The 18,535-nt window shown below is 37.4% G+C and overlaps 2 protein-coding genes across 2 annotated transcripts; both read left to right on the forward strand.

The window, feature by feature from the left end:
- Positions 1-573: 573 nt before the first annotated feature.
- K441DRAFT_598296 (ankyrin) lies at positions 574-906 on the forward strand (the record flags this gene model as incomplete). Its single annotated transcript, XM_067645101.1, has 1 exon — positions 574-906. A coding segment is annotated over one exon (333 nt), but the record flags the coding sequence as incomplete, so codon positions are not given.
- Positions 907-3,607: 2,701 nt separating this feature from the next.
- On the forward strand, positions 3,608-4,008 carry K441DRAFT_713021 (uncharacterized protein; the record flags this gene model as incomplete). Its single annotated transcript, XM_067653927.1, has 1 exon — positions 3,608-4,008. A coding segment is annotated over one exon (219 nt), but the record flags the coding sequence as incomplete, so codon positions are not given.
- Between the last annotated feature and the right edge of the window lie 14,527 nt (positions 4,009-18,535).

The raw sequence follows: 18,535 nt of genomic DNA on the forward strand, positions 1-18,535 counted from the left end.
GACGTTAATATGTAAGGTGGAGACTTTAGCAGCGCGCTCTATACAGCATTAGAAGGGGGCCACAATAAGATTATTAAACTACTGCTAAGTAAGGGCGCCGACGTTAACGCGTAAGGTAGACTCTATAGCGGCGCGCTTTAGGTGGCATCGGGAGAGGGCTATAATAAGATCGTTAAGCTACTACTAAGCAAGGGCGCCAACGTTAACGCACAAGGTGGAGACTATAGTAGCGCGCTCCATACGGCATCGGGAGAAGGCTATAATAAGATTATTAAGCTGCTGCTAAGCAGGGGCGCCAACGTTAACGCGCAACGTGGAGACTCTAGCAGCGCGCTCCAGGTGGCATCGGAAGGGGGCTATAATAAGATTGTCGAGCTGCTACTAAGTAAGGGCGCCAACATTAACGCGCAACGTTAACGCTACGGCAGCGCGCTCCAGGCGGCATCGGGAGGGGGCCACGACAAGATTATTAAGCTGCTGCTGAGCAAGGGCGCCGACGTTAACGCGCAAGGTAGACACTCTAGCAGCGCGCTCCAGGCGGTATCAGGAGGGGGCCACAATAAGATCATTAAGCTGCTGCTAAGCAAGGGCGCCAACGTCAACGCGCAACGTCAACGCTCTAGCAGCACGCTCCAGGCGGCATCGGGAGGGGGTCACGATAAGATCGTCAAGCTGCTGCTAAGCAAGGGCGCCGACGTCAACGCGCAAGGTGGACACTATGGCAGCGCGCTCCAGGCGGCATCGAGAGGGGGCTACAACAAGATCATCAAGCTGCTGCTAAGCAAGGGCGCCGACGTCAACGCGCAAGGTAGATACTACGGCAGCACGCTCCAGGCGGCATTAAGAGGGGGACACAATAAGATCGTCGAGCTGCTGCTAAGCAAAGGCGCCAACGTCAACGCGTAAGGTGGAGACTACGGCAGCGCGCTCCAGGCGGCATCAGGAGGGGGCCACGACAAAATTGTCAAGCTGCTACTAAGTAAGGGCACCAACGTTAACGCGCAAGGTGGACTCTACGGTAGCGCGCTCCAGGCAGTATTAGGAGGAAGCCACAATAAGATTATTGAGCTACTACTAAGTAAGGGCGCCGACGTCAACAAAGAGTATAGTTAGTAAGGTTATGGTAGCCTTACATACATAATATATTATTTTCTTTATATCTCTATTTTATAGAGAGTTAAGGGGACTATATACTTATATAGTTGTTATATTCGCTACTTAGATTCTAGTATCTCCTTTAAGGGGTTAAGACTTTCCTAAAAGTAGGGTATATAGGGGGTATATAGGGGGTGCAATAATAGATTACTAAACTAAAGCTACCTGCTCTTATATAAGCTCGAATCATTAGCGCACGCTTTTATCTAGTTAAATACCGCCTAAGACTTAATATATCAGTCCGTAACTATAATAATTATATTCCTTTACTTTATATTCTTTAACCTAATATCTTTAAGCCCTCTAAGAACGTTAAACTGATAGTAGCGTCCCGTATTATTAAGCGCTAACTTATCTTAATAGAACCTTTCTACTATCTTTCTATCTATAGTAATTGCTAAAAGGCTCTTCCTAATATTATCTAGATTGTCCTTAAACGGCGTAAGCAACGGAACACCTATTCTAATTAATACTAAACATTTAACCTTATCCTTAAGCGAGCCGGATAGCTATATATCTTACGCTTCGTTCCACACCTTATATACTAGGTTATTCGCGCCTATAGCGCCATCAATTAAGCCCTCCTAGAAGTCGCTAATAGTAAGCGGATTAAAGAATAATGACGCTGCCGATATTACCCGGCCTGCTTCCCAGATCTTAGTTATGCAGAGTAGTTATTCGCGGCCGCGTGGCAAGTAGTAGCTAGTAAGTTAAACCGTATCGCCGGTCTCCTTACTTATTATATATATAAACTTACACTCTACTAGTTAGTATATCCTTAACTTAATGCGTATTAGAACTTATAACCTACACTTTATACTTTATATCTGGAGCGTCCTTTAATAGCGCATCCTTAGCCAGGCCTTACTTTATTATAATCTTATTAATTATATATTCCGGCTTAGCTAAGTTAAACAGTCCTTAGGCCTAGCCCCTTAATAGTTATATAGTATCTTTATTTCTATAATATCCTATCTAAAAGTAAGACATATATATTAAGCACTTATTAACCGCCATCCAAAGCCAACTAAGTATAATCGCTATAAGCCTACACTACTTATTAGCCTAAGTCTAGCAAAGCCAATAACACTAGTAAGGGACCCGCCAGTGCTGGTGCCTCTAATTATGTTAAAGTAGTTATATAGCTTTGGCGACACGTCCGGGTTAATAGTCTTTATTAGCTGCTATAAGACCTAAAGGGTCGATAAGCCGCGAACGCCGCCTCTATTAAGGGTAAGCAGGCAGAGGCTATACTTAGGCATAACTAGAGGATAAAGGGAGGATAGATGGGTAGTATAGCTTAGTAAGGCAATAAGGCTGCGGAGATATATTTAGCCGAGGCTCGCATTCCTTTTTATTCACGCCGTTTAGATATAGGATAATTAGCGGTATTTCTGGCGATAAATTCGCCTAAAAGCTCTTTATACTTTACCCGCGCTAATAGGGAGGGCGGCTGACCCGCACTAGCCATACCCTTATTAAGGTCTACTTTATAAGGTTAAAGAATAGTAAAAGTAGAGAAATAGGGAACTATGTTTAGCGTTGGAACTGACTATCTTAGTATAGCGTTGTGGCGGATAAGTACTGCCTTATTATGTGCCATCCGACCCACGCTACTAGCCATAGTCCCCTTCTATATATACCCTTGCGGCCTATAGCCCGGCTATAGTAATAAGCTAGAGCGGTTTAGCGTGGCGCGTTGCTAAGTCAACTAGAGCACGCGAATCTTAGAGTCTTCGTGGCCAGCCGCCTAGGCTAGAAGTACTCCTAGCTAAGGTATTATTGCGCATCTAAGGCTTTTAATTGCTAGGTTAATGTTATGGGATTAGAGGGTTATATAGGGTTAGGTTAGGGCTTAAGGTTAGGAACCCTAACCGGTAGTGGCTAAATCGCGGCTTTAGGCAAGGGGCGCGTTTAAACCTCCACGTAAGAAACTCTTAGATTCTTACTTACACGACGCTATTATACGCCAGTTCTCTAATGGCGCGTAGTCAGGAATTTTGAGAAAAGTTAAGAAACAGTAACATATTGGCGGTACACGGACGAGCTATTAAGAGTAGGAGTAGGTTTAGCTGGGGAGTAGTTAAGAAAGCTTTAACTTAACGTGCTAGTTTTAACGGCTTTTATTAAACAAATACTTGGAAACCTTATATACCTAATAAGTATTTACTAAATAAAATCGCGTTAATTAGCTTAGACTAATTATGGGAGGACCGAGATTCTAAACTAGTTAGCAATATTAAGCGGCTTAAGTTTATAAGCGCCTTTTATATCACCGAGTAAGCTTCCCCAAGGAAAATAACCATATCATACTAATTAATTCAGCGTGTACCTTAACGCTATTATTACAAGAGGTTGTTTATTTTACTATAATTTACTAGACTTCTAAGCGGGTAATATAGAGATAGGTAATAGTGCCAGTATAAGCGACGTAGCAGTCATTTAGTTTACGAAAGCATGTCCAAATCTTATCTACGTTGGCTTTAATAGTGGAATCCGGCTTACAGATAAGTCTCTACTTACTCTCTTTACGAATTGCCTAAACCTCCGCTATATACAATTTTCTAAAAACAATAAAATTAAAGGGAAGTTAAAGGGAACTGCGCTTAATTTACTAAGAGAGAAGCCCAAATTAGGAAAGAAGTTGGTTAAGCTAAGACTTACGGACTAAGCATAGTAGGAGAAGACATTTAAGACAGCGGTTAAGGCACTTTCTACGGCAAGGAAAAGGCTAGCAATTAAAGTGGGCAGCACACACGAAAGGCATAGTGACGTTAACACTTAGCTTAGTGGAAAGGAAATTTACGGCTATTAAGCGTTTAATGGACTAGGTGGCTTCGATTTATATAAGGGTTTTAGTGGACCCTTCTTAGAATAAATACCCTAGTTATAGTAACGCTCTTTATTTTTATAATATTAAGTATAAGACGGTAAAGTTGGTGAAAGGGAAATAAAACATTAAAAGAAGGGCGAAGAAGTAGACTGTAGGTATTTATACGTCTAAATTTTGTATACTTCTATAATTAAATTAAAACCCGCAATTTACGCTCGTTATTCCAGCTACTCTTTTTTATCGCATAATATAGACACTATTTCTAGTTACCACTTTAAGTAATAACTAACCATATAGACGCCTGCTTACTTAATCAACGACTCTTTCTAGGCGATATTAGGAGTCTTACCTTAGCTGCACTCTCGCAATGGATATAATCCTAAACACTATATATAAGGTAAGTATAATGCCTGGACATTAGTCTATTTACACTAGGCAAATCTCACTAAGCCCATAACGGTTACGAACTATAAGTAAAAACTTCTTAGTCTGACGAAGTGTTTCTCATTAATATATACTTATAATCTGGGATATAAAGTGCATTATATAACCAGTCCGACTCCTTTAACTAAATAGTTGCACTTAGTGTACGTTCTACCAGGTCTGCAATACTTTTAAGGATTATTACACTTTACCTATAACATAGGCGTTAGCACGGTGTGGTCTATAATAAGAATCTTAATCTATTTAAAAGTAGTACCCTATATATAGGATGCATATAATTATAATATTACAGTGGAACCAATGCATAGTAAGCGGGGTATGATGCCGTGCGTAGCGATAAGGAGGGTAATATAGGTATATATCTAATAAGCGAATACCGGCTCCAAGAATATTCCTGTTGTTTCTCCTTTATTGGCATTATTATTTTTTCCTAAAGAATTATTAGCCAAGCACTAAACACTAAGTAAGCTTGCACGTTTATCTTGGTATAATCCCTAGTTTTTTAAGCAATTACTATCTTACAAACCTCTTTTATTAGCATTTAAGATGTGCTAGTAAAGGAATAAAACTCCTGCCTATTGGCCGGATTGCGCTAGCGGAGTTAGGCCATATAGCACTTATAACCCCGACCATAATTTTATATAATAGTGCCCTAATACAGATATATAAGAAAGTCTATATAAAAATCTAACGCCGACTTCCTAAGCGAGTTTTACTAAACGTAAGATAAATTGTCCTAACTACTAAAACCAGGCGAAGCCTTTTCCTAGCAACGATAATTAGGGATCTAGAGCTAAAAGTTATGGCAGTTTAACAGCATAACCGCCAGGAGTTTAGGTTATAGGTTAGATTTGGTGCTAGGCATATGTAGAGGTGTTACGGCTATAGTTATAGGTTTACTTAGTAAGCTTACTTACTTTACCTTACTAATAAGAAGGATATTTTCTCTTTCTAATAGCCTCCGCTATCTTTATAAGTTAAATCTAGCAACACCTACTCTTATTTAAAATTAGCGCTTTAAACCTAAACCCTTCCCTATATATTAATGGCTACTGTAAATAAGCATTAATCTATCTTTAACTACCCAAACTTAATACCACTTACTCCCTACTAGCATGTCCCTACCGTCCTAATTAGCCTTATTACGGCCTAATAGAAGTCCTCTCTAGGAGGGCGTTCTTAGTAGAGGCAGAACTGGCGTAGTAGTCCGCCGTAATAATACTACCCTTAAACTTCCCTTAAAGTACCGCACAACTGGCCTTAGCGAAGCTTATACTAAGCTTTATAATAGATATAGTAATATCTCTTATAAATCCCTTTAGCATAAAAAGGAAGTCTACTAACGCCTAGGTCCAAATTGTGGTATTATCCCTTACCTTAACCTATCCGGTACTGGCATTTAAATGGCCCTAATAGAGAATGGAAATCTAAATGACTACCTAGCGTAATATCGGCCTGCTAAACCCGCCCAACTTACCTAGTTCTGGGAAATGGCGCGCACCCTTATCCATATTTACGATCTTTGCGTTATTATTACTAATATTACTACCCAGAACTTTCTCCTTGCTACTAACCTGTCCGTTAAGTTCTTAAACTTCACTAAATCCTCTATTCTGCCCCTTAGTACCAATATACAGGCCGCTAATAACGCTAGCTACTTAATCTATACCAATATTAGCTAACTTAGCGCTATAATATATAAGATTATAACCAGGAAGCCGTGCAAATTTAATCTCTATAAGGGCTAGCCAGCTAGGCTAGCTACGGCCGCCTAGCCGCAGAGAAAGGACTTCCTTAGTATATAGGACATCTAGCTTAGTTTTATTATTAAAATATACTAGACTAAGGGTGCATTCTAGAACACACGTAGGCTTTTAGTAGTATTAAACTTAGTTACTTTAGAATAAGCGGCGGTAAGGTCTAGGGGAAATAGGTGGCTTGCCTCTATTACCTATATTTATTTAATGCCAGTAATAGTACGTAGGTATTTATTTAATTACAGTAACGGGCTAAGAAGCCCTACTAAAAGTGGATGTTATAGAATTTGTTTAATATATAAATTCCCTAACTATATAATACCTCTTAAGTGTATATAATCTTATCCCTCTCTATTTTAACTATAGCTTGCGTTTAGAATAAAGGGTAAGTTATATATTACGACTTTAACAGGAGTAAAAATGTGGCTATACGGTGGTGCTTTATAGCTACATCACTAAGCTTAAGTCTTACGCAAAATTTAGTGGCTTATGTATGTATATATATATATTCTATTATAGCCATACACCGTTTAACTTAGGTATAGGCCGTTACTAAGCGCTAACTAGAGTAAACTAATACGAATTATACCGGCTCTAATTTAATAGCTAACTATAAGAGCTATTTCTCCTTTCTTTAACGCTATAATTAATATAGGAAATAAAGAGAGAGTATACAAACCTAAGAGATAAAGAGTGTATATATATATCGAAATTCCATCCTATAACCTACCCGTATCCGCCTCTACCCTTAAAGAGCGCCTCTCTAGCTACTATTGCCGATAACTGCAATAGCTGCTTCCCTTAGTAGTAGTTTACTAAGTTATATTGTTCTTAAATGGCCCAATACTAATAAGTAGGTTAAGAGGGCGGCGGTAATTGTATATTAAGGCGAGATCTAAAATAAAATTTAATAGAGGATAAGGATAGGGACCCGGTTACCCATACTGCTAAATTACAAGAATCCTGTCCTTCTCTTTCCTATATATTAGGCACTTATAGTATAAGGCTTAATATAGGCCCTGGTAGTTCACATAGCGTAGGTTTACTATTTTATACTAGAGATAGCCTTCTTAGCCACATATATCGCACGTATTAGGTTATATATAGTCTCTAGCTCTATATTTAAACCTTCTATATTTAAAATATGCCACTAAAGTACGTCGCTCTTTAAATAGCAACACTATAATTGCACCCCCACTAAACAACATACTGTCTATCCTAAGAAGCTTCTCCGCGTCCTCCTTTATCGCTACCTTAACTACTACTAATATGTGCTAGCCGCTAGGCCTTAGTCTTCTAAGCCATCTTATTATATATACCTCTACCCTATTCTCTACCCTAAACCGCTCTATAGCTAACTTACTTACTTTCCCGCTATCTATATCTATTACTAGAGCCACTTTAACCTAGTCCGCTTTAACCGTATACTACTTAGGTCTAATAAGCCTAGCCCTAGGGATATACGGTTTAAGCTACTAAGTAGTTATCTACCGGAACGCGGCCTCTTTATCCTTTTCTACTAAGAATTTAATAACGCTTATATTGTTGTTTACTTACCATACTTAGAAGTCCTTAATTATGGCCCCTGTAAGTCTTTTAACATTACTTATACCCTATATAATAGTTTATTTTACCACCTTTATATTTACTACCTTCTCTATTACTCCCTGTCCTATTTAGCTAATATTAATTACTAGCTAACCGTTAGGCTCCTTATAAGGGTTCCCGGTGCTTATTATTTATAAAAGAGTTATCCCTAATCCCATTATGCCTCTACTAGCCGCAACTAACGCCTATAATTATGTTAATAGAGGCGATGCTAAAAAATTATTAAACTGCGTTTAGAGAGAACGGATCTCCTCTTAGAGTTCGGCGTATTAGCTTTTAAGGCTCTACTATTCTAAGTAAATCTCTATAAAGTCGTCTTAAACGCTTTTAATAATACTGTTTTAGTTTATAATAATACTACTCTACTATGTTATAATTTCTTTTAGATTTATAATAAGCCTCGCAATTTCCTTTAAGTTAGTGCTTCTTTCCTCACGTTTAGGTGAGACGGAGACGCTTATAGTAGGGAATAGGGGTAGTCCATTCTACGTTGATCGTAGCGCGATTATTTATGTTTTTAGCGACTACTAGGCCTCTAGCGCCTTCGCGCTCGGTTTCCTTATATGTCCTCTTAATAGAGCTACTAGCGTAACTAAAGGTAGTATTACTAATACGTGTTTAGGAGTTAAAGTAACTATTAGGGCTTTGGGGCTTTATTTAGTGGGCCGTAGGAGCCGCCTTATAGCAGGAACTAGATAAATAAAAGACTAAGATTTAATTAAAAGAATGTCTAAAATAAATATCCTCTTTTAAAAGTTCTCTTCTCCTATCCCAACGCTACTTAATAAAGGGTATAGCTAGAGCAGGTTAACTGCCCTCCCTACTAGCTCCCGTAAGCTCTTAGTAAGTACCATCTTAGCGTCTGCTAGAAGACTAAGTTTGCTATAGGCTTCTTAAATATTATATAATTATAATTATCCTATTCCGTACTTACCTTTAAGTTATCCGCTATAGCTATACAATATAGCCCTACTTATTAACGCCTAAACAGTTTTAGCCAGTATAGCCTACCTTATATAGTCTACCTAGCCTAATACGGCCAACCTAGCCTAGCGTCTCTTTGCGCCACCTAAAGACCTCTATTAACCGCTGCTTATATTCTTAAAACCCTTTCTATAAGTGCTCTAAGAATTGCTATAAGGAGATCGCGGTAGCTCTAGCCCTAGTTAGCATCGTTACTAATATAATTTAGCCCGTATTACTGCCCTCCTAAAGGCGAAAGCGGTAATAGATACTAGATTTATATAAAATAGATAAAACTAAAAAGGCGCTCCTCCTAGCTATTAAAGGGTGACTTCTAACGGCAGCGAGAGTAGCATTAGAGGCGTGACGTGTTTATTTAGCTATATGCTTAAGCGCCGAGCCTCACTACTATAAGCCACAACGCTAGCCTAATAACTTATTACTAGCTAAACTGGCCGGAAACAACTTACCTATTTAGCAGCGACAGTAACTATAACTATATTTATCGCACTACCTAGGTACCTACGGGATTTTCAGCTTATTCTTTAACTGTTGCGTATTATAATAAGGGCAACAAATGGCAGTCCCATTCGGTTTCTCTATTAGTGATTTTATCGCGGTAGGTCTCCAATCTACACTATACTACTCCTCCTAAAAGCCGTCTTTTAAGCTAACCGGACCTTTATAGGTAGGAGGGCTTATATATAATATTATCTAAGCAATTAGTAAGCATAATAGGGCGGCCGTAAATTATCAATCTTTTGTCTCCACTCTTAGATCATTATACAGTTGCATTAACACAATAAAGGATATCCTAGAAAAGTCCGTCCAAGATGTTTTAAATTTAAAGTTAGAAGAACGCGCCCTTATTAACGGAATTATATACGAGATGGACTGCTACAGGGCCCTTTTAAATGTATTTCTGGACAATATATACAAATATATAGCAAGCCTTCTTCCCTCCGGCAAGGCGTAGGAATTTAAGGAGGCGCAGACGGTAATATCGCTTTTCCGTAGACGGAAAGCAGGCATAAAGGAATTAAAGAAGGCATGGAGGAAAGTATCGTGGGCTATTTTCCAGACAAAGGACGTCCAGAAGCTTAAAAGAGACTTATAGGTTTATCTGTTTACATTACAGACATATAAATTATTTCTTTAGAAGTAAGTATTAAACTATTCCATTGAAGACAATCTCTAGTACACTTAGTTATTTCACTAACTAAACGTCTCTCGTCTCTGTCTAGGCCGTCTCTATCTTAAGTCAAGAAAAGCACTGCCGAAATTGCGTCTATTATATATAAGACCGACATTATAACTATAGCGATATTTAATCTCCTAAAGTCCGTCTATAACATGCTTCCTTTACAAATTAGCAATAAAATAAATAAGTGCCAGCCAGTCTTTTTTAAAGATGCTCTTAGACGTTTAATCGAGCTCCCCTAAGAGTTTTATGTCTCTAAGGAAGTATATTAGGGAATATTAACTAGAAGACGCCACGGATATAACTGGCGGCTTATAACTACTATAACGCCACGCTTAATACATTGTTGGTTTTAACTCTAAACATAGTTGCCTATTTTCTCTGCTCTCTCTATTCTTAGAAAGTAAAAGTTTCCTAATAGTAGGGCCAGTGTGGGTTAGCTATACTCCCTACTAATTCCTACGAGATAGAAGAACCTAATGATAGCGTCGCTAAGCGTTCGCCTAAGTGCGATTATGGTAATATCTGTTAAATAAGTGTATTTATAAATATTACTTACTACTACCTTAACCACCTCCTTTATAATCTCTATTTTGTTTACTCTTCGCTTAACAGACTCCTACTTAGCTAAGGTATTAGACGTCAGTTTTAGCCTAGTTTCGGCCTAGTTTTACTACCCTTATAGGGGTAACTACCTCTTATATATATAGTCTCTTTTCTTTATATATATAAGTTTTCCTTACTTATATTTTCAGGTCGATATAAGGCCGACTCTATATACCGACTATAAGAGTTAAAAGGAGAGCGTTAGCTATCTATTTAATAGACACTGCCTAGCTTAGGTTGGCTCCACTCACTTCCTATAAGAGTTAAAAGGATAGCATCAGCTATCCATTTAATAGACATCTGCTTAGCTATAGTCGGCTCTACTTACTCTCTATAAGAGTTAAAAGAATAGCGTTAGTTATTTATTTGATAGACATCTGCTTAGCTAGGGTTGGCTTTACTTACTCCCTATAAAAGTTAAAAAGAATAGCGTCAGCTATTTATTTAATAGACTTCTACTTAGCTAGGGTCGGCTCTACTTACAAACTATAAAAGTTAAAAGGATAGCGTTAGCTATCTATTTAATAGACTTCTACTTAGCTAGGGTTAGCTCTACTTACTTTCTATAAGAGTTAAAAGGATAGCGTCAGCTATCTATTTAATAGACTTCTACTTAGCTAGAGTCGGCTTTACTTACTCTCTATAAGAGTTAAAAGGATAGCGTCAGCTATTTATTTAATAGATATCTGCTTAGCTAGTATCAGCTCTACTTACGTTCTATAAGAGTTAAAAGGATAGCATTAGCTATCCATTTAATAGACTTCTGCTTAGCTAGGGTCGGCTCTACTTACCTACTATAAGAGTTAAAAGGATAGCGTCAGCTATCCATTTAATAGACTTCTGCTTAGCTAGGGTCGGCTCTACTTATATCCTATAAGAGTTAAAAGAATAGCATTAGTTATCCATTTAATAGACATCTGCTTAGCTAGTGTTGACTCTACTTACATCCTATAAGAGTTAAAAGGATAGCGTTAGCTATCTATTTAATAGACTTCTGCTTAGCTAGGGTCGGCTCTACTTACTTACTATAAGAGTTAAAAGGATAGCGTTAGCTATCCATTTAATAGACTTTTACTTAGCTGGGGTCGGCTCTACTTACCCACTATAGGAGTTAAAAGGATAGCGTTAGCTATCCATTTAATAGATATCTGTTTAGCTAGGGTCGGCTCTACTTACTATCTATAGAAGTTAAAAGGATAGTATCAGCTATTTATTTAATAGACTTCTGCTTAGCTAGGGTCGGCTCTACTTACTCTTTATAAGAGTTAAAAGGATAATATTAGCTATCCATTCGATAGACTTCTGCTTAGCTAGGGTCGGCTCTACTTACTGCCTATAAGAGTTAAAAGAATAGTATTAGCTATCTATTGGATAGACTTCTGCTTAGCTTAGGTCGGCTCTACTTACAATCTATAAGAGTTAAAAGAATAGTGTTAGCCATCAATCCGATAGATATATACTTGGCCTCTTACTTTAGTTTTGCAAAAATAACGGATCCTACGAAATGCATCCTATTTTATGCTTATTTTTTCCTGCTACTGGGACCTTTAGTAGTTTGAGGCATTAACCGCACAGCCTACCTTGTGCCATTTATCGTCTTGGAACTCAGCAATATACTTTATATTAACTATTTCAAATAAGAGTTTGCAATTAAAGCTATTTAGAAGATTTCCTCTTTAGTATGGCATATAGTAAGGGTATAAGATGACATACCATTTAGTTATGCCTTGCCGTAAATCGGATTTGTTGTTTATGGTATTGCATTAGGGGTAAATTTAAATAATTAAGCCTTTTACTTTAGAAGTAAGTTAAAAAAGTAAGGTCATCGCTACTCTTGCCCTAGCCGTTACTTTAAGATGCTAGTTATGGGCTAAAATAGCACTTATCCCCACCGGGTCTTCTAGTTAATATTCTTTCTTAGCAACTTTGTTATGCCTAGGCATACCCTTAAATAATATCTTAAGGTGTCGTTGGAATCTCTATATAACTTTTAGCCGCTATAATTCTCTAATATATTACTGCCTTCCCTAATATACTTCCTTAGAGACGCAAAACTCTTAGGGGAGCTCGATTGAACGTCTAAGAGCATCTTCAAAAAAGACTGGCTGGCACTTGTTCATTTTATCGCTAATTTGTAAAGGAAGTATATTATAGACGGACTTTAGGAGATCGAATATCGCTATAGTTATAATGTTAGTCTTATATATAATAAACGCAATTTTAGTAGTGCTTTTCTCGACCTAAGATAGAGACGACCTAGATAAAGACATTTAGTTAGTAAAATGACTAAGTATACCGGAGATTGTCTTTAATAGAATAGTTTAATACTTACTTCTAAAGAAACGATCTAAATAGCTGTAATGCGTATAGATGACCCTATAAGTCTCTTTTAAGCTTCTAGACATCCTCTATCTAGAAGATAGCCTATAATACTTTTCTCTATGCCTTCTTTAATTCCTTTATGCCTGCTTTCCGTCTATAGAAAAGCGATATTACCGTCTATACCTCCTTAATTTTCCGTGCTTTACTAGAGGGAAGAAGGCTCGCTATATATTTATATATATTGTCTAGAAATGTATTTAAAAGGGCCCTATAGTAGTCTATCTCGTATATAATTCCGTTAATTAAGGCTTTATCTAAATTTAAATTTAAGATATCTTGGACGGACTTTTCTAGGACATCCTTTTCTAGGACATCCTTTATCGTATTAGTGCAACTGTATAATGATCTAAGAGTAGAGACGAAAGATTAATAATCTACGGCTGCCCCATTATGCTCACTAATCGCTTAGATAATATTATATATAAGCCCTCCTACCTATAAAGGTCCGGTTAGCTTAAAAGACGGCTTTTAGGAGGAGTAGTATAGTTTAGAGCAGAGACCTACCGCGATAAAATCACTAATGGAGAAACCGAATGGGACTGCTATTTGTTGCCCTTATTATAATATATAATAGTTAAAGAATAAGCTAAAAATCTCACAGGTACCTAGGTAGTGCGGTAAATATAATTATGGTTACTGTCGCTGCTAAATAGGTGAGTTATTTCCGGCTAGTTTAGCTAGTGGTGTTGTCGCTAATAGTGGTAGGGCTCAGCTCTTAAAAGTTAAGCGCGCAGCCAAATAAATACGTTACGCCTCTAATACTGCTCTCGCTGCCGTTAGAGTTACCCTTTAATAGCTAGGAGGAGCGCCTTTTTAATTTCATCTTGTATAAATCTGGCATCTATTACCGCTTTCGCCTTTAGGGGGGCAGTAATACGGGTAGCTTAGCTTTAAAGTTGCGGAACGCTTTTAAAACCTAAAAGCCAAAGTTAACAAGCTAAATTATATTGGCGACGATGTTAACTAGGGCTAAAGCTACCGCGATCTCCTTATAATAATTCTTAGAGTACTTATAGAAAGGGTTTTAAGAATATAACTAGTAGTTAGTAGAGCTCTTTAGGTGGCGCAAAGGGACGCTAGGCTAAGTTGGCCGCGCTAAACTATTATAAGGTAGGCTATGCTGGCTAGAGCTGTTTAGGCGTTAATAAGTAGGGCTATATTATACAGCCGGTTAGGTATTATATTATATAGCGAATAACTTAAAGGCAAGTATGGAATAGGATAATTATAATTATATAATATTTAAGAAGCCTACGGCAAACTCGGTCTGCTAGTAGACGCTAAGATAGCACTTACTAACAGCTCGCGGGAGCTAGTAGGGAGGGCGGCCGACCCGCTCCGGCCACACCCTTATAAGGTGGCGAATTCTGTAGCCGTTTTTAGAGAGTTAAGTTAGTTAACTAGACACATAGCTAAGGTTAAATTAGATCGCAAGGCTACGGGGCTAAGATTAGCCTACTTGCTAAGACTCCGCACAGCCATAGGCTTAGACTTACTTAATTAACGTAAGTAAATTACTTCCTAGATATCACGTGGAATATACGGGGTCGTTTTGCACTAGCCGGAATTAGTAATCGCTTTAATTAGAGGTACTGACCCGCGTAGCAACCTTATATAAATTTGCGTACTATAGTAGATATAAGGCTAATAATGACTTTTTAATATTGTAATGAAGTTCTTAGGCTCGGATAGGACCCTATTATAAGTTTTATAAGTAGTAAAAGCTTAATAGTGGTGTTATAGTAAAGGGATATTATTACGCCCTAAAAGGAGGCTCTCTGTAAATAAGGCGCGAAGGCGATAATATAAACATAATTTATAGATATAAAGGGTCTTAAATATTGCAGAGTAGCTACAGTATACGACTTATATATAATTATAGTGAAGTATAACGTGTGCGCAGAGTTATAGTTGCTTAAAGTTAAAGTAACGTCCGTCCCTGGGTCGAGAGACGTACCCTGTCGCGAGATAAAATATAGGTACTTTAAATTTAAGCAACTTTAACTCTCTAAGCGTATTGAATATTCCCAAAGTTTTGTATATATTATAAAGTATACCTTCTTAAGAATACTCTTTGCCTCACTACGCCGAAAATAACAATTATGTTGTTGCCTTCGCGCCTAACTGCGGAGAGCCTCCTTTTATATTATAAAAAGACCTTTTAATCCACAACACTACTATTGAGCTTTTTTCGCCTTTTAAATTTATAGAATAGTTAAATCTAGGTTTCCGAATCTTACTATACAGCTAAAAAGTCATTGTCGGCCTTATGGTTGCCGTAGCATGCTATATTATACGTCGTTGCCACCTTTATTAGTACTTCTAATTAAAGCAAGTAAGGATTTCCTGGTTAAAACGAAACAGACCCTATACGCCAAGTAAATTTATTACGTAGTATTATATCTTATATAATAGAGGCGCCAAGTAAGTTAGGTACTTATAGCTATTAAACCTATAGCTAAGGATTTATCTACTTATGCTAACGCTTTTAGCTCTAGCACGATTATATAGATATCTTAGCTCTCTAAAGAACCATTACACGTATAAATAGCCCCGTATTTCTCTAAGAACAACTATAGGTAAGCGGTTTATAACTAAGAGAAGCCTAACACCCAAATCTTTAAGGTAAGCCTATTAATATCTATTAATATCTGCCTAGATTAAAGGAATTAAACAACTGCCAGAGATAGAAAGAAATGTGCACCTATATCTAGTACAAGGTAAAGTTTAACAAGTATAAAGAAAAGCATAAGCACGTTATCACTAAGAGAAGATATAATATAGCTGGATATAAGAAATTCGAAGAGTCTGGGTTAAATTGCGGCGATAACGCTACTCCCGTAAAGGGTCTGAATAGATAACCTATTTAGCTTGGCTCTATAACGCAGTAAGGAGAATATGAGATATGCCTTACCTAAACTCATTTTATAAGTTCGGGTAATCTAATATACGCCAATTTTTAAGATACCAAACGTGAAACTAATTTCCTGCCTAGTATTGCTATAGTGATCCCGATAATAAGAAGTATAAGAGGTAGTTAGACGATATAAGCGGCGCTATATATATCTAATAGCTTCAATCTACAGATAACTTTAATCTATTAGTTATAGTCCAAGCTAGGGAAATAGTACTTATACCTTTAATATCCTTACAGATATTAGCAGCACTATTATATATAGCTTGTTAGCACTTTGTAATTATCGTTCTAACGGGCCTAAAAGAGTCTGTCTCCAGAAAGTCACCGTTTTAGATTAATTTCTAAATCTTGTCCTTATTCTCTAGTTCTAAGAGGTCCTAATATAGAAACGCCCCCGTTATAAAATAGTAGAGGACAAAGCCTAGAGTAAAGAAGTTGGCGTAGATAGATTACCTAGGCCCTAAATATCAATAGCTGGCGTTTACAGTAATAAGTAGAGGAGACCTATCTAGGGATGAGCCGCTAAAGTCTGCTAGCTTCGCGTCAAGCTTATTAGTTAAGAAGACGTTATTTAGAGTTAGATCCCTATAGATAACCTTTAAAGTATAAGTATAATAGAGGGCGTCTATAATCTAATACCCCCAACATAGCCTCTGCTGGACGTCAATCTCCAGGTACTTACTAAGATAGTTAAAAAGGTTCTATTTTGAAGCATACTTAAGGCGGATACCGATATCGTATAGCCCGTAATACGTTAGTAGCCTATTATATCTACCGCGTTATTTAAATCGCTTATAGATAGCCTTTTTAACAGCAATCCTATCCTTATTGTCCTTATCATAAGCGGTCTTAATAACTATTTGCGACGCATTGTCTAGGCATACTATACTAGTTATGCCCTAGCCAACGATATCCTTAGAACTGAATCCTATCGTATACTAAATGCAGTTAGCCATATAGACAGGCTAAGGAATTATTGGCTAAAGAATAGACATTAGAGATATAAGCGACGGGCGGAGTTATATAGAGGAAGTGGAAGCGGATATTAAGACTAGGGGAAGACAGCGAATAGTACTGGCTAAGGACAACCTATAATTAAAATTTAGTTAAATTAGGGGCAAGTGCAAGCTAATACACCTAAGGACAATTAAGTTGTAGTATTAATAGTAGAACTTATAGGATATAGTATAGTAAGATGTTTGGAGCTTAATCTTAATTAGTTAATTACAATCGCTAGGGGCTCCGAAAAGTCCAACGGCTTAAAAGCCGCTTAGAAAATAGTAACCCTAGTTCTATTACTATTTCTAGCTCCTCTTCTAGCGTCTTCCATTTAAATTTTTAAAAGTTGGATACTATCTGCCTGCGTTATTAATACTTATAGTGGATGGATATAAGCTTTAAGGACGACTGCGGATGTTTATTCTAAGCATGGCATTACGTGCTGTCTAGGAGGGGTTACCCTGCTAAGGCCTTAACTAGCTACCCTAGCTCTATACAGCGCCGTAGAATTAACCCAACTTAATTAACGCCTTTCCTCTATCCGATCGCACTGATTACTTATTATCTTTATTAGTTAAATTTCCGCAGTATGCCTGACTTAAAGGATTAGATAATTAAAGAAGCCTAAGAATAGAGGGAAAGAACTAAAAACGTCCTAAATGATATTAAATCGTTTGGAGAACGCTTTAAATAGTTTGTCCTACTAAGTAATATTAAGTAATTAGCATAGCTTATATATAAACAGTCCCTATAAGAACTGCGCCGAGACCTACTATATAAAGCAATGCTTTACCAAATAGCACTTTAGGTAGTGCCCTAAACATTCAGCGCCTTCTATAGAAGATATTTATGGCACCTATTATATTACTAAAGTTATAATCACAAGGGTTAACGGGTAGATAATAGAAAAACGCGACATTATTAAGAAGCTAAAGTGTGCTCTTACTAGGGAACAGGAGGGCGACGATCTAGATTATAATATTATTTAGTCCAGTTAGTCTTCTTTCCCTATTATATAATGTGCACAGCATAGAATTCCTCTAAGCTTATAATGTTAGACTTTATAGATTTAGATGATTTTAACAAGTTTAAAATGGACCGCTAGATGGCCGAGCAGATGGGGAAAGACTCGCTATAGCATTTAGAAACGCATAAGATTAACGGCTATGCTTAAAGAAAAGGCTAATAACAAGGCTTTAAACGAGTTTTATGCTTATAAAAGCGAAGAGCAGCATCTTATAGATCACTCACTTACTTTGTCCTATTATATTACACTCGCTTACAAAATCAGCTTCTAGTTTTTATAACTTTAAAACTTTTTCTCCGCATAGGGCTTAATATCGCTTAGCAGAAGCCTTACCTTATTTACTCTAGAATAACTTTTAAAGCGCTATAACTTAAACTTCACTATACAATTTAAGGTACTTCTTTATTACTATAAAACTCGTAAGGGTCTAGTTAGTGTAGTTTAGCTACCCTCCTTACTAACGGGGGCGAGTTAAAAGTATTTTACGCTTTAATTACCTACTATAAATACTATTAATTATACTGCCGCCAAACCCGTCCCGTGCTAAGTCGAAGTATAGGCGTTAGTACGCCACCTCAATATATATAGTGGCGAATTCTAGAAGAGGTAAGTTAGTTTACTAAAGGTATAGCTATAGGTTAGG

This window comes from Cenococcum geophilum, assembly GCF_001692895.1.
Source record: "Cenococcum geophilum 1.58 unplaced genomic scaffold K441scaffold_116, whole genome shotgun sequence".
NCBI lineage: Eukaryota > Fungi > Ascomycota > Dothideomycetes > Gloniales > Gloniaceae > Cenococcum > Cenococcum geophilum.